Genomic DNA, 14,656 nt, shown 5'->3' on the forward strand with positions numbered 1-14,656 from the left:
CCAGTCCACACTTACATTTACTATCCCCTAGAGCCAGGACCGGCCACTTTCTGCCCTTGCCCCACTGTAAAGTGGGGACCGAGCCAGTATCTGCCCCCAGAGTTGTTGTGAGGGTTAGACAAGTGATCTTGGCAGAGCACCCGGCCTGTAGCAGGCCGCATGGGACGCTGGCTCCCCCTCCCACGGTGGCAAGGAGCGAGTCTAAGCCCCCTCTGTATTCCCACGTCTTAGGCTTCTGTTGTCTCGGAATCCGGCATAGGCCTTCTTCTCGGTGTCTTGTCTTTCCTAGGCGTGGGCCTCTCATTGGGGTCCTTCCCTCCTCAGGGCCCCTCTGCTGGGTCCAGCCTGGGTCCTTAGAGAGCAGCCCTTCCCTGCCATCCCCGGCACCTCAGAAGGGCTTGCCCTTCGGGTTCACTGGGGAGGTGGCAGGAGTGCCTGCTTCCTCCTTTCCTGGCCCAGCTCCCAAGCGCTTCCAGCATCTCTTCCCCTCCCCCTGGGCTGTGTCCTCTCTTCTTCACCACCAAGCCCTTCCTGGGGGTGGGGGCAGATGGGGAGGCTGAAGTGCCCCTCCCCAGGGCAGGTTGGCCACGCCGTACCGTTCCTGGGAACTCCTGAGCCCTGGGCCCCCCCGGAGCCATCAGTCTGTTCACTCCTTGAATACTTTGTGCCATCCTGAGGCTCCACCCCGGCCCCTCCATCCTGCTGAGCTCCTGGGGACCTGCAGCAGACCCCTGCGGTGGCTCAGGGCTCCCCATTGCTTGCTGGGAGCCAGAGAGACCTTAGCTCCCACCTTGGCCCACCTGTGTCCTTATCTGAAGAATAGGGTTCTGCCCCCTCCTCCCGGGACTGGGCTGGACGCTTTCCCAGCAAACCTTGGGGCATCAGCAGCTGTCCCCAGCTCCTGCCAGGGTGGCACCAAGACCACTCCCCACTTCCTACTTCCCCAGGGGGTCCAGTCTGTACCCACAAGGGGGCCCCCTTGCAGGGCTAAGGGTTAGGGATTCCTGGCTCCGTGACCAGCCCTTGACCTCCCAAACGGTCCACGGCCTCTCCAGAGCTCTGGCCCTGGGGAGAATGCTGAGGTCTTCTTGCCCAACCCCCTGCCTCTGTGCTGGGCCGGCCCTGCCCAGCTCCTTGGGACAACTGCTTCAGGGCCTGATGTGGATGATACACCTGCCTCTTGCGACACCACTGGCGCTCAGTATCCTCCTTCCCAGCCTGGCCAGTGTCCTCACTGCCCACAGCCTCCTGCCCACCTCCACAGCTCTTCTCATTCCTTTCCTTCCTCCTCTCACCTCCTCCTGGAAGTCCTCCCTGATGACCCCAGCCCTCACTAGCCTGTCTGCTCTGACCTCCACCTCTCAGCACGTACCCCCCACCCTGGCTCGGGTTTAGACACAGCCCCGGGCTGTGCCCGAATCACCTCCTCCTCCAGGCTCCATCCACAGCCTTGCCCCCAAGCCCTGCCCACCGACTCCAGGCTGTGACGGGTCACTCGGCCACTTCTGCCCAGACCCCTCTCATCTGCAGGTTAGCCAGCGCCTTCCCCGTCCCTGCCTTGGCAGCACTTGCCAGGGCTCCCCCTACTCTAAACTCAGGCTTTCCTAGGCAGGGACTGTGGCCGGGACTGCCCTCTGCAGTACACATGAGGCCACTGGCCCTGCCGCCATCTTCCTGCTCCATGCCCCCCTTCCCTGGCCACTCGGCTCCTCCTCATTTTGCTTCTAGCCTTTAGTGTCCTCTCGCTCAAAGACCATAACGCAGGCTGAGGAGGAGGGAGGGAGGATCCCTGGTCATAGCAGGGTCACTGAGGGAGCTCAGGATCTCTGTCCTTGGCCAGCCCTGAGGAATGGCCTGGGCTGCATCCAGGGCTAGGGAGAGCATCGGGCAGCCTTGTGGTAAACGCTCTGGGCCCCTGGCCTGGGGGCACCAGTCCTGAGAAGGCCTCAGAGCCTGTTGTGGGGGGGCAGCTGGCTGGCTGGATGCAGCTGAGTGGCCTGGGTCCCCAGGTGCTGGCAGAGTTGGCTGACCCTGAACTCCCCCAGACAGGGAGGCTGGACCTTGATGTGGGAGAGCAGGCCCTGGGAGGGGGGGCTGAGGATCCCGGGGTGCCCCATGGGCCCTCACTACTTCCAGGCTGCGGCCCCTTGCCTAGGAAGGATCGCCGAGGCTCATCAGCTCAGCCCCTTCATGCTGCTTTGGGGGTGCATTGAGGAAGTGCAGAGATGGTGGACCTTACCCCAAGCACCTCTGACTGTGGCTGGGGGAGCCTCGCAAAGCACTGTCCCCAAGTGGCCTCGAGGAGGGATGGCGGCAGTGAGGATGCCATGCCCTGGGCCCCCTGCAGAGCCCAGGGGCAGAGCCAGGAGGGTGAAGGGGAGACTCACTTGAGCTGCCAGCAAGCTGCCGTGCGATTGAAGTTCTTGGGTGCCATGCTGGGCCTCAAGCTCAGCCCCTGGACGCTGTTGACCTTGGCTGGGGCCTGGGCCGCCATCTCCTGGAGTTTCCGGGCATCAAACCGGGGCCGGTACAAGAAAGGCAAGAAGCTGCCGTGCCCCGGGAGCCTTCCTGGAGGTGCCCTGGCCCCTTCCTTGGTGTCCTGCTGATTGCCACCCTTGGCCACAGACATGCGGTAGAGGACTGCATCCCACATCTTGGCGGCTCGAGAGACAAGGGGCCTCGGGGTCCCAGGGCCAGCAGCAGGCTCACGGGGCGCCTCGCTGGCCTGCTCCAGCAGAGCCTTTGCACCCGTGGCCTCTGGGAAGGCCAGTGCTTCAGGGCTCACGATCAATTGCTTCTTGAGTCTCGACCAGCCACCAAAGTGGCCTCTTGGGAGGTGGGTAGGGGCTGCTTCGCCCACTTCCCCGTGTGGGGTGGGGCTCGGCCCAGAGGAGACCAGAGGGTCCCTTGGGGACTCTGGGGGGAAGGCCCTGGAAGGGCTGGGAGGCCCTTGAGGCTGCTGCTTGGCGTCAGATGCAGCCACAAACTTGGGGTACACAGTGCTGGGCTTGGGGAGCACTGGGGGGGGCTCGGCTTTTGCTGTGGGGGCAATGGGGACCACAATCCTAGTGATGACCTGTTTGGTAGCTGTCACCTCTGTGCTAGGGGAGAGCCTGCTACTTGGCAGTGGTTCCGGGCCAGGGCTGGTGGCCTGGGCATTGGGGGTCAGAGGCTGAATGTGAGCCACTGGGATCTGGGGGGTGGGGGAGGGCTCGTGAGTGACTCCTGGCCATTCCTGGGGCTCTGTCCGGGGGGTGTCCTGGGGCTCTGTCCGGGGGGGATCCTGCTCTCTGTTTCCCCAGCCACCCATGGTGAGGTTGGCCACAGGGGCTGGAGATGGAGGTGACACCACTGGCCCCACGTGAATGTGTACCCGGCTGATGTGGGTCACTTCCCTTGGGGCTGAGACAGGGGTAAAGGTGCCTGGGGGCTTGAGGGGGCCTGGGCCTGGACCTCCCAACTGGGGGGTGGTCATCCTGAAATGCTCAGCCAGGCTCCTCTGCTCGGTCAGATTGAAGAAGGATTTCTTCTGCAGGGGAGAAGGCACGTGCTGGATGACGGGCTTGTAGGGTGAGCGGGATGCTGGGAGCAGGATTCGAGATGGGCTGGGGAGAGCCAGGGGGCTTGGTGGGGCTGGTGGGGCTGCCGCTCCAGGCATCTCTGGATGAGGCTGGGGCACAACGTCCTGGTCATGGCTGGCCTCACTCACTGGGGACAGAGAGGCCCGGAAGGAGCTGATCTGGAGGGTGGTCAAGCTGCCCTTCTTCTTGGCCGCCTTCCTGAGCAGTCGCTGAAGCCGCAGGTTGTCCTTGGCTGGCTTGGGCAGGAGGGGTGGGGGCAGAGCTGGTGGATAGGGGCTTCCTGGTTCGTGGGGCATTGGCACGGTGATGAGCATTTCCGTCCCCTGTGAGGAAGCACCATTGTGAGACCCCTGCCAGTACCTATAGCCTGGGAGGAGCCCCACGCATGTGGCTGCTCACTCTGTTGGGAACCCGCAGCCCAGAGGGTGAGGGGTGGGAGGTGATAGGACTCAGCTGTACTCTAAGAGTTGGGGAGTTCAGAGGAGGGCAAGGCCTGTGGGTTGGTGGGGCGGTGGAGGAGAGGAGGGACAATGTGCCCGCTTTCCTGTGTGTCCAAGAGAAGAGGGGAAGGGGCTGGGGGCAGGCCTCCAGTGTCGGACCCGGCAGTCCCGAGTAGCTGGGGGCTCTGGAGCAGGTTTCTAGGGGACCTGATGGGCAGCTGCAAAGCTCAGGGGTCCTGGTAAGAATCCTGTGAGTGTGGGTGGCTGCCTGGGGTCCTCGGAGCCTGGCACGGTGCCCCACACTGATTCCATCCCACAAACCCCAAGTTCCTATGAAGTGCCACCCCGTGGTAAAAGGGCCCCAGCCGTTTGAGAAGCTCCACTCCCTATGGCCCTGAGTTCTGCCTGCCTCCAGCCAGCTGTGTGAGCCTGGGCAAGGCTCCTCATCTCTCTGAGCCTCAGTTTCTCCATCTGTAAATGGAGAAGTCAAGCACCTGCCTCTCAGGGTTATTGTCAGGATCAAGGAGAACTTCAAGGCACCAGAGAAACCCCGGGGGATTGATGGGAAGCCTGAACTCCCTTCATTAGCTTGGTCTCACCGCCATCAGGGGCTCCCTGGCAATGGCAGCACGCCATGTTCTCCCTTCTCTGCTGGGCATTTCTAACTGATGCAAGGGGACAGAGCAGGGCTCCGACCAACCCTTTGCTCATCCCTGCCGAGCCCCGGGCACTAAGAGACCAGGGCCAACTCCTGGGGGCTTGTCGGGCAGCGAGCCAGATTGAGGCCAGAGGAATCCTTGGATGCTGCCAACCTCCAAGGGCCCTTCTCGGTGCCAGCTGAAGGAAGCTCTGGTGGATCGTGCTCAGGCCGAGGCCAAGGGGATCGGCACTTCCCCCATGCAGGCAGTTTGCTCTGGGTGGGCTCTGGCCCAGTTAGGCCCTGTGTAGGGCCTGCTCCTGGGTGCCCACAGTCAATGCTGGGTTTCTGATCCCCTTCCCTCTGACTAAAGTCTAGCAGCAGGCTTGTCCAGGACACACTCCCCAATGTCATCTGGTGGGGAGAGGCGCCCAATGTGGCCTGTTTTGGGGAGGCCAAGTGGGACATCCTCTGCACCCTCTACTCTGAACAGCCCTGGCTCATCAGTGCTCCAAGGGACCTCCTCTTCTGTCTTTCAGCTGAACCTCAGACCCCAGATGCCTTCATCCTGGACAGACGGACGCTGCTTCTACCCTGAAGAAGGCCCCCCCCCCCCTTCCCCCGCAGCTCCCTTGCCTGTGGCTCATCTGCTACGGAACGCCTCAGGCCCTCTCCCCAGTTCTTCACAGAGATCTCTTCCCCACCAGATCTTTTACTCGACCCTGGTGTCTCTCCCTCCCACTTTCCCTGCTCTGTCCTCTGGCTTCTCTGATTGTCTTGTAGCTGGGAATGGGGGTGGGTGGCAGGCGGTTGGCTCTGAAGCCATGTGCTGCCTTCTTGCCCCTTGGGAGGGCTCTCTCTCCTCCCCATTGGCAGGCTGAAGCAGTCAAGACTGGCCCTCTAAGCTCAGAGAGCTGCCCCATGGGTGCTGAGACCTCTGGCCCCGCCAGACAAGGGCTCCCATCCCCGGCCTCACCCCTTCCCAGCTTCCTGCTTGCCCCTCTCCGTCCTGTGTCCTGGATTTCTAGCAATTTTGTAAGTGCTTAATAAAGGACCAGAGGTGGTTATAAGCGGTCTGGCCCTAGGCTGAATTTCTTTTTTGTTTGTTTGGTTTTTGGTTTTTTTTTTTTTAAAGTGAGGCAATTGGGGTTAAGTGACTTGCCCAAGGTCACACAGCTAGTAAGTGTCAAGTGTCTGAGGCTGGATTTGAACTCAGGTCCTCCTGACTCCAGGGCCAGTGCTCTATCCACTGCGCCACCTAGCTGCCCCTCACCACAGCCTGTTAACTGGCACAACTGCACAGATCAGTCAGTAGCCGGCCAAGCTGGAAGGGGTGCAGACCTCTCGGGCATGGAGCCCGGGGGCTGCCTCTTAGCACACTCCCATGCATTAGCTCCAGTGAGAAGGGTCTGGGGTGGGCATCTGATGGGCCACTCTTGGGTAAGATGGATGGGCAGACCCTGGAAGGCACAGACTGGTCGCTCCCTCTCCTAAGCCCCAACTTCCTCCTCTTAAATGAAAATAAATTGTGAGACCTCCAGGGTCCCTCCCTAAATCTCACACACTCAGCCCTCAGGTGACGGGAAGGGGAAAAGTTAAATGGGGTTGGCCTAGCCATCTTGGATGTGCAGAGGTGGGCAGAGCGCTGGACTTGGGAGCAGCAGGCACCTGAGTTCCAGTCTAGCCTCTGACACTTAAGTAGCTGCTTATATCACTGATCAGAGTTCTTAAGCCTCAGTTTCCTTATATGTCGAATGAAGATAATAGCCCCTACTTGGCAGGGCTGTGAGGACTACAACCTCTTTGCAAACCTTAATGAGTTGAGGTTTGAAAGCCTCAGAAGTGGGGGCAGCTCGGTGGCACTAGCCCCGGATTCAGGAGGACTTGAATTCAAATTAGGCCTCAGACACTTGACACTTACTGGCTGTATGGCAAGTCACTTAACCCTCATTGCCTTCCCCCCCGCCCCCCAAAAGAAACCCTCAGGACTTCCTAAGCAGAGGGGAAGGGCCCAGAACCACAGAAAAGTCCCAAGGCTGGAAATGCAGGGCTCAGCCTACATGCTGCCCCTCCCCCTCCGAATCCCCTTTCTCCTCTGGGCATCGTAGGTCAGGGCTGGGCTGGCAGTGCCCCAGGGCAAGAAAGGAGGCAGGGGATCCTGGCAGGGCCAGGCCTCGGGCTGAGTCAGCCTCTCTGAACTTAGTCCTCCAGGCCCAGGGCAGCTCTACTGTAAGCACCTCTGGTGGGGGGTGAGGCATGCCTTAGGAGCCCCTGGCACAAGGACAGGATGGAGGGACAAGGACCCTAACCCTCTGCGAGCAAGAGACCTATCCTCCGGAGGGTACAAGTGCCTACTGGGCCCCCCAAAGCCTGACTCCCAAGTAGGCAGCGTTAGGCTGAACATGGGGCTCTTTGAAGGCCGGCCCCACTGCCCTCCTGCCTGCCCCCTGGCCTCCTTCAGGAGGCCAAGACTGCTCTCTCCAACCCCACGAGCCAGGCCCAGGTTCATTCTCACCCTCCCCACCTGCTCCATGAGGCAGGACACCCTCCCTCCTCTAGGTGCCCAGCCCTCAGCCCCCAAGCCACTGCCCCAGCACCGGCACTGGCACCGGCCATTAGCAAAGGTGCACAGCCTTGGTTACCTGGCTGTGTGGGTCCAGTCCCTCCCGGCTCTGTGCTTCCCTGCTCGCTCTCCCCGAGTGCCCACGCCTGAGGTTGCTGCTGCCCAAAATAAAATTTGCCTCCATCCCTTCTGACCTCAGCACTGGCTGGCTCCCTCTCAGCGCCTTCCCAGGGCCCTGGGCTAGATTTCAGGGGGACACCTGCCACCTGCTGCAGACTGAGTAGGGAGCTAGCCTCCTCTACTGGCCAGCGGGGGCCACTGCTGATGGCACAGCCCCTCTGCCCCAAGAACAAGCCTTGCTCAGGCAGGGAAGCCCAGAGTGCTTGGCAGCAGGGCCAGAGTTTGGGGGATCAGGCCGTGCACACTGGGGCATAGTTGAAGGCATCACTTCTGTTCAGACCAGAGGCTCTTGGAGCCGCCTGGCCACCCAGCCTCCCCTGCAGAGGGCTTCCAGCTGGGGCCAAGCCTCGCCTCCTTCAAGTCCCGCATCTGCGGAGCTTCAGCCCCATGTTCTGTTGGGCCGAGTCCCTTCCTTCAGAGCCGTCCTCACCCTCCAGCTTGGTTCTTGCCTGTCTTGGGCCAAGGTATCAATAAGCTCCTAAGCCAGAACTGGAGCAACTAGGCAGTGCCAGCCTGGAGTCAGGAGGACCTGAGTTCAAATCTGACCTCGGACACTAGCCGTGTGATCCCAGGCAAGTCACTTCACCCTGTTTGCCTCAGTTTCCTCATCTGTGAAAGGAGCTGGAGAAGGAAGTGGCCAAATGCTCCAGTATTTTTGCCAAGAAAACCCCAAATGGGGTCATAAGGAGTCGGACATGACTCAACAGCAAGGCAGAGCCACCTTGAGCCTCAGCCTCTGGGTCAGGGTGAGGCGAATGTCCCGCGTGGGGCCAGACTTGCACTCCCTGCCCTTGCTGGGCTGAACTTGCAGGGACACCGATGACCTGCAAAGGCCTTTTCTCTCCCTCCCTCCTACATGAGAAGCCACTGGCCGCCCCCTCCTCCTGGATCCCCTCCTCCCACTCCTGCGATGCCTCAGAAGCTCATCCAAGCTCCCATCAGCTCCCACTGGGATCCGCCACAACAGCTATGACTCTCGGCTCCAAATAGCCAAGCCTGACCTCCTTCCCATTCCATCAAGTAGATACTAAGTGCCTAGGATGTGTCAAAGCCTTCCTGTGCTAGCAAACCCCCAAAGAAACACCCCCGGATTCCATTCTTCCATCGACAACAGCCTCCCTGCCTTCTCAGAGGCATCTCAGATTTGGCGCCGCCCCTGGTGGTCTTGCCCTCCCTCCTCACATCCGTGTCTCAGAGTCCTCAGGCACCCCTCGCTCCCCAGAGCCCCCCTTCCGGACCCCCTCAGTTGTTAGGAAGCACCTCTCCTCGGGTTCCCTTGTGTGGGAGCCTGTGGAGACCCTCTTTGGGCCTCAGTTTCCACCTCTGTGCAATGAGGGGGTGGATTAGCTAGACCCTGTCTGGTACACTACTGCCCCTCCTCCTTTGGAAATCCCAGCTTCCTTCAAGGTTCTGGTCAAAGGGAGATACCCCCAGAGGTAGCACCTTACCTTGTGACTCTGCTTTGTATCTATGATGTGTGCACCTTGTGTATGTGTACGTGTACACACATGCACATACATATACATATGCTATATAAAAGTATGTATATGTGTGTGCATATACATATATTGTATCTACATCCACATACATAAGAGAGCAAGAGAGCTTGGTGGTATGTAGTTGACCCATTTCCCCCCTTTAGACTCGGAGCTCCTTGAAGGCAGGGATTGGTTTTTGTCTTTCTTGGTGTACCCATGTAAGGGGCTTAAATTCTAGCTAAATGATCTAAAATCAAATGAGTGGTTGCCAATAAATTATAAGCTTTAGCAAGAGTATTTAAGTGTGTAAGTATTTATTAAAGAGCATTAGGATCAGAGAGAAAGGCAAAAATCTAACTATTTCTTTTTTTTTTTTTAATTTTATTTTTTTTTGAGATATTTTATTTTTTCCGTTACATGTAAAGATAGTTCTCAACTTTTGTTTATACATGCTTTACACTTTCAGATTTTTTCTCCCTCCCTCCCTCCCCTCCCTCCCCCCCTCCCCTAGACAGCAGGTAATCTGATATAGGTTATATCTATATATATCTATACATATACATATAGATATATATATACACACACATATATATACACATAATAACATTAATCCTATTTCTGCATTAATCCTGTTACAAGAGAAAGATCAGAGCAGTGATGCAAAACCTCAAAATAGAAAAAAAAAAACAACAGCACCCAAAACAAAAGAAATAATATGGTTCAATCAGCATCTATACTCCACAGTTCTTTCTTTCTTTTTTTTCTTGGATTTGGAGATCCTCTTCTATCATGAGTTCCCTGGAACTCTTCTGTACCATTGCATTGGTGAGAAGAATATAGTCCATCACAGTAGGTCAACACTCAATGTTGATGATACTGTGTACAATGTTCTTCTGGTTCTGCTCATCTCACTCATCATCAGCTCACGTAAGACCCTCCAGGTTTCTCTGAACTCTTCCTGCTCATCATTTCTTACAGCACAATAGTATTCCATTGTATTCATATACCACAACTTGTCCAGCCATTCCCCAATTGATGGGCACCCCCTCAACTTCCAATTCCTTGCTACCACGTAAAGAGCAGCTATAAATATTTTTGTACATGTGGGTCCCTTTCCCCCTTCCATGATTTCTTTGGGCAAAAGACCTAAAAGTGGGATTGCTGGGTCAAAGGGTATGCACAGCTTTATCGCCCTTTGGGCATAATTCCAAATTGCTCTCCAGAATGGTTGGATCAGCTCACAGCTCCACCAACAATGCATTAGTGTTCCAATTTTCCCACAGCCTCTCCAACATTTATTATCTTCCTTTTTTGTCATTTTAGCCAATCTGATAGGTGTCAGGTGGTACCTCAGAGTTGTTTTAATTTGCATCTCTCTAATCATTAGAGATTTAGAGCATTTTTTCATATGGGAATAGATAGCTTTGGTTTCTTCATCAGAAAACTGCCTGTTCATATCCTTTGACCATTTCTCAATTGGGGAATGACTTGGATTCTTATAAATTTGAAAAATCTAACTATTTCTAAGAGACCCCATCATCCAACCCACCATGGTGAGGTTAAGAACCAAAAGAGGAAGAAGCCCAGGGGCAGCTAGGTGGCACAGTGGATAAAGCACCGGCCCTGGATTCAGGAGGACCTGAGTTCAAATCCGGCTTCAGACACTTGACACTTACTAGTTGTGTGACCCTGGGTAAGTCATTTAACCCCCATTGCCCCGCAAAAAAAAAAAGAAAAATTAAAAAAAAAAAGAAGAAGAAGCTCGCCCTGCCCCTCCCCCAAGCATTTGCGTCCTACTTTGTGTCCTCCTTCGCTGGTAGCCTTGATTGACAGTACCCACGAGCAAACGTCACTTCCTGATGCCAGGGAACTGACCACATGGCTTGCCTTCAGATGCCTTCTCCTCATGGTGGAGCTTTCCTACAGTAGCTCTCCAGCAGGTGGCGTCATTCCAATCATTACATGCAGCAAATGCTTGGCACATAGTAGGTGCTTAATAAATGCTTTTGATCGATGAATTGATGAGACCCCTGGTAGAATTCTATCTATCGACCTATAATTTAAGTCTGCTGAGGCAGGAGGCAGAGGTGATGCTACCTGCCCAAGGGACCTGCATCTGTCTTGGAGCATGCTCAGTCTAGAGTTCAAATGGATGTGATTTGACTCTGGGTCCTCCCAACACTCCAGTTTGTGAATCTTTTTGTCCTGGAGCATTTCAAGGGCTTCTTAGTGTCAATGAAAGAGACTACAGCCACTCAGATGGGCTCACCCATCCATCCAGGAAAAGCCAAGTGAACGAAGAAGCCTCCGGTGTAGGCTATGACACGCATTTGGCAGGCTGGTCCATCAGCCCATCTCTCTGGCACAGACTAGTCCATAGATCTGGGACAGGCCCCGTAGATGGACAAGAGTCACCTCTGGAAGATGATGGTGGCAGAAAACTGCATCATTTTAGTACCCACATTCCCAGTGTGTGTCTGGAGGCCTGTGGATCTCAGGATAGCACCATCCCATCTCCAGGATGTGGCCATGGCCAGTGACCTCAAGGATCATGAGGAGATGTGGGGGCCAGGGGATGCGGGGGTGGCCCCCATGTGTTGCCAGCATATCCTGAGGGATGTCCTCTAGAGATGGGTAGAAACGGATGAGGTGGAAGGGTTGCGCCAGACCCAACAAAGTGACATTTACCAGGCATAAATGCCAAGGTTTACACTTGGGTTCAAAATTCAGCCTCCCAAGGATGCCATGGGAGGGGCCTGTCTAGATAGATGGCAGTGTGTGAGGGAATCTGGGCTTTGGCTCACTCTGGGGCACCCGTGGGCGGTGGCAGCCCTAGCCACATTCAGGGACATTGATTGTGTCTGGGTGCTGGCCGGGAGGAGAACCTCTGCCCGCTTTCCACCTTGGCAAGGGGGGCTGCCAGCCTCTGGAGGACCATGATCAGCTCTGGGGTGGTGGATGTGGACAAGCCGGCATGTGGCCAGGGGAGGGCCACCAGCCACACCAAAGGAACTGAGAATGTTCAGCTGGGGAAGGGAGGGCTCAGGCCGGGCTGGGAGCATCTTTTTCAGGCACTGGAAGTAAGTGGAGGAGGGACCCCATTAGTTGTCTGATCCCTGGCCCCTTCCTGGGGCCCACCACCAGGCAGATCTCTCTGACAGAGCCAACCCAGAGTTGGACGAGAGGCATGGGACCAGTGACTGAAGGGGATTGCCCTTCAGTTCTCACTCAGACGAGATGGGGTCCCAGTCAGCTCTGGGTAACTGGGATACCAGGAAGATCCCGTGAATATCAGTCTCAACTCCTAGAGGCGGAAGCGGAGTCCTGGAGCTACAATGGAGATTTCCTCCTTCTGCCCGTGGCTTTTCTTTGCTGCCTCTCCCCTCTTCTGGGTCCCCTTCCTCTCCTCAGCTCAGTCAGGGTTATAGGACCTAGAGCTAGATAGAATCCTAGAGATGTTTGAGCCCAAGCCCCCAAACTGAAGCCCAGAGAGGTTGTGACACGATTAGGGGGTCACACAGCATGGGACCCGTTTTCACTTTAATGGGGAGATTCGAGCTGGTGGTATAGATGCTCAGAGAGGTTGTGACTTGTCCAGGGTCACACAGCATTGTATTTGTCGGGTTTTCCTCCCCATTGCATTGGGAAGGCAGATGCAGCCATTGCAGGAATAGCACCCCCTGGGGTCCAGATTTAGGAAAGATCCCACTTGGCCTTGGTCCCCAAGGGATTGTGAGCGTTCTCCAGAGGGGACACTGTGGCAGGGGGCGGAGGAACGTGGGTTCTGGGCCTGCTGCTGTCACCTCCAGCTGAATGCTGGGGACAGGTGGTCAGAAGGACAGGGTGGGGGTTCCCTGCTATGTGGGAGGAGTTTGGGGGGGAAACAGGACAGCCCAGCAGGGTCCCTGGGGACACAGTGTCCCCCTCAGTCCATCCCATGGAGATCCTGCTGGCTTGGTTGGGGGTAAATTTAGAAGCATATCCTTTCTTGGCTGGGGGTGGGGGCAAGGCCAGGGGTCCTCTCTCCTTTTCCAAACATGTCCTTTCCTTCTTGGCCACTTGAGACAGCTGCTTCTATACTTGGTATGACCCCCAAGACTGGGAGGGCCCTTCCCTCCCTCGCCTTGCTCCTTGGCTACCCAATAGACTTTGGGGCAAGATCAGATGTCACTATAAGTTAGGGCTGGAGGGCTCTGGGTGGTGACAGTGCCAGCAGCCGGCCTTGCTCCTTTGGGCTCCCCTCTCTGCAGACTTACTTCACAGGTCAGTGGGATGGGGCACTGAGCGGGGACACCTGGTCTGATGAGCTGGAGCCTTGGGGAAGACCCCGCCTGTGCCCCCTTCTACATCTGGGCAGATGTAGAAGCTTCAGTGGGGTCCAGGGACTTGGGGGGACAGGGCAGCCTGGGCATGGTCCCTGAGCTCCAGGATGGGAGGGGGCTCCAGAGCAGAGATGGGAGGTAGTTGGTGCTTTGGGGAAGAAGGGCATCTCCCGAGGAGGGCCAAGGGGCCAGTCTGCTCCTGACGTTCTATGATGCTCTCATTCTGCACTCTCTGTGGTTGTGCCAGCCCCATGACCTCAGGGAGAAGGGAGGGGCACCAGAAGGAAGAGAGTGGAGGGGGGGGAGCACCAGACTGGCTGAGGTGGCCCAGCTTCTCCCTCTTCCCCACCCTTCAGGAAGGGTGAGAATCACGGGGGAAAGCTGCGGGCTCCTGGGTCTGAGGGTGCAGGGAGGGCTGGGCCCAGGGTCAGGGTAGGAGGCACCTGCTGGATAGACCTGGCCTCAGGGTCATAGTAGCAGCCAGGCTGATTTCAGGAGGAATGAGTCCCGATCCATGCCATCTGTCCCATGCTTGCTTGGTCCTCATTCCCACCTAAGAAGGAAGCTCCGAAGACGGTAGGGGCTCATTCCAGAGGGTGGGGCCTGATGGGCAGGGGCAGCTGGCAGAAAGCTGCGTTTCTAGGCCTGGCTCCACCCACCTTAACCAAGGGAAGGCTGTGCTTGGGGCTCTTCCCAAGTGGCCAGTCTCCTGTACCCATTCCCTGGCCACGTACAGGCAGCCTCTTCTCCAGAGCCCAGGATGGAGTACTGAGGCAGGAACCAGGGGCAGGCCCAGGCTGGCTGCTCTTCATCATCTCCTGGGAAGCTTTGTCAAAGTCAAGGAAATGGTGCCACCCCGAGAACCCCAAGAAGGTGGTATAATTGCCCTGTGCCAAGCCCAGTAGGGGCACCAGGGACTCCAATAAACCCCTCTGTGTCAGTCTGTCTGCTGTCCTTGGGACAGGGGTTTAGATGGGAAGACTGAGTCCTGAAGCATTGAATGCCATGCCTAGGGTCACATGGAGTTAGCAGCAGAGGGAGGGTGAGGACCTGGACCTTCTGCCTCCCTGTTGGGCCACATAGCCTCCTCCTTGGGAGCCTCTCCTCCCTTTCCTCTGTCCACCTTGGGCCCCATGTAAGGAAGGCGACATCAGAGAGGGGTGGGGAGCAGTGGGAGGGTTGTGTCTCTTCCCAGGCTCTGATCTCCCCCTCTCTGGGAGGCAGCTGGTGACATTCTCAGCTGTTAAGATATCCCGAGGCTGGGATGGTGCCCATTGCTCTGCTGCCCCCTCCCCCTCAGGACATGTGACTGGGGGGGTGGGGCCTACAGGCAAAGGGGCCAGGAAGGGAAGCATCCCAGAGACTCAGCTCTACCTCTCACCTTTTGGCTGTGGGAGCGCCGGGCTCAAGCCCCTTTGTACCTGTGAAATGGGAATGTGGGTTCCACAGGATCTC

General features: G+C 57.0%; 3 protein-coding genes across 52 annotated transcripts in view; 2 read left to right on the top strand and 1 right to left on the bottom strand.

Moving 5' to 3' along the window:
* The window catches only part of LSP1 (lymphocyte specific protein 1), a 60,584-nt gene extending 54,856 nt beyond the window's left edge, over positions 1–5,728 (top strand). For all 6 annotated transcript variants that reach the window (XM_043972470.1, XM_043972472.1, XM_043972467.1 and 3 more), the window contains one exon: positions 5,198–5,728. The gene's annotated coding sequence lies outside the window, so the exon portion shown is untranslated. The remainder of the gene's footprint in view (positions 1–5,197) is intronic.
* LOC122732375 (proline-rich protein 33-like) lies at positions 2,384–7,357 on the bottom strand. The gene is made up of 2 exons (XM_043972466.1): positions 7,301–7,357; positions 2,384–3,904 (listed from the first exon to the last, which is right to left on the bottom strand). Exon 2 carries the CDS (start codon positions 3,893–3,895, stop codon positions 2,384–2,386), a length of 1,512 nt encoding a protein of 503 aa, XP_043828401.1. The 5' UTR covers positions 3,896–3,904; positions 7,301–7,357.
* A 5,675-nt stretch (positions 7,358–13,032) lies between these two features.
* TNNT3 (troponin T3, fast skeletal type) overlaps positions 13,033–14,656 on the top strand; it is a 30,811-nt gene continuing 29,187 nt past the window's right edge. For 22 of the 45 annotated variants that reach the window (XM_043970217.1, XM_043970218.1, XM_043970224.1 and 19 more), the window contains exon 1: positions 13,035–13,142. The gene's annotated coding sequence lies outside the window, so the exon portion shown is untranslated. Of the gene's footprint in view, positions 13,143–14,656 lie in introns of all 45 variants that reach the window. The other 23 variants (XM_043970236.1, XM_043970243.1, XM_043970247.1 and 20 more) reach the window with 8 other exon arrangements.

The sequence above is a fragment of the Dromiciops gliroides genome, chromosome 6 (genome assembly GCF_019393635.1).
Source record: "Dromiciops gliroides isolate mDroGli1 chromosome 6, mDroGli1.pri, whole genome shotgun sequence".
Classification (NCBI taxonomy): Eukaryota; Metazoa; Chordata; class Mammalia; order Microbiotheria; family Microbiotheriidae; genus Dromiciops; species Dromiciops gliroides.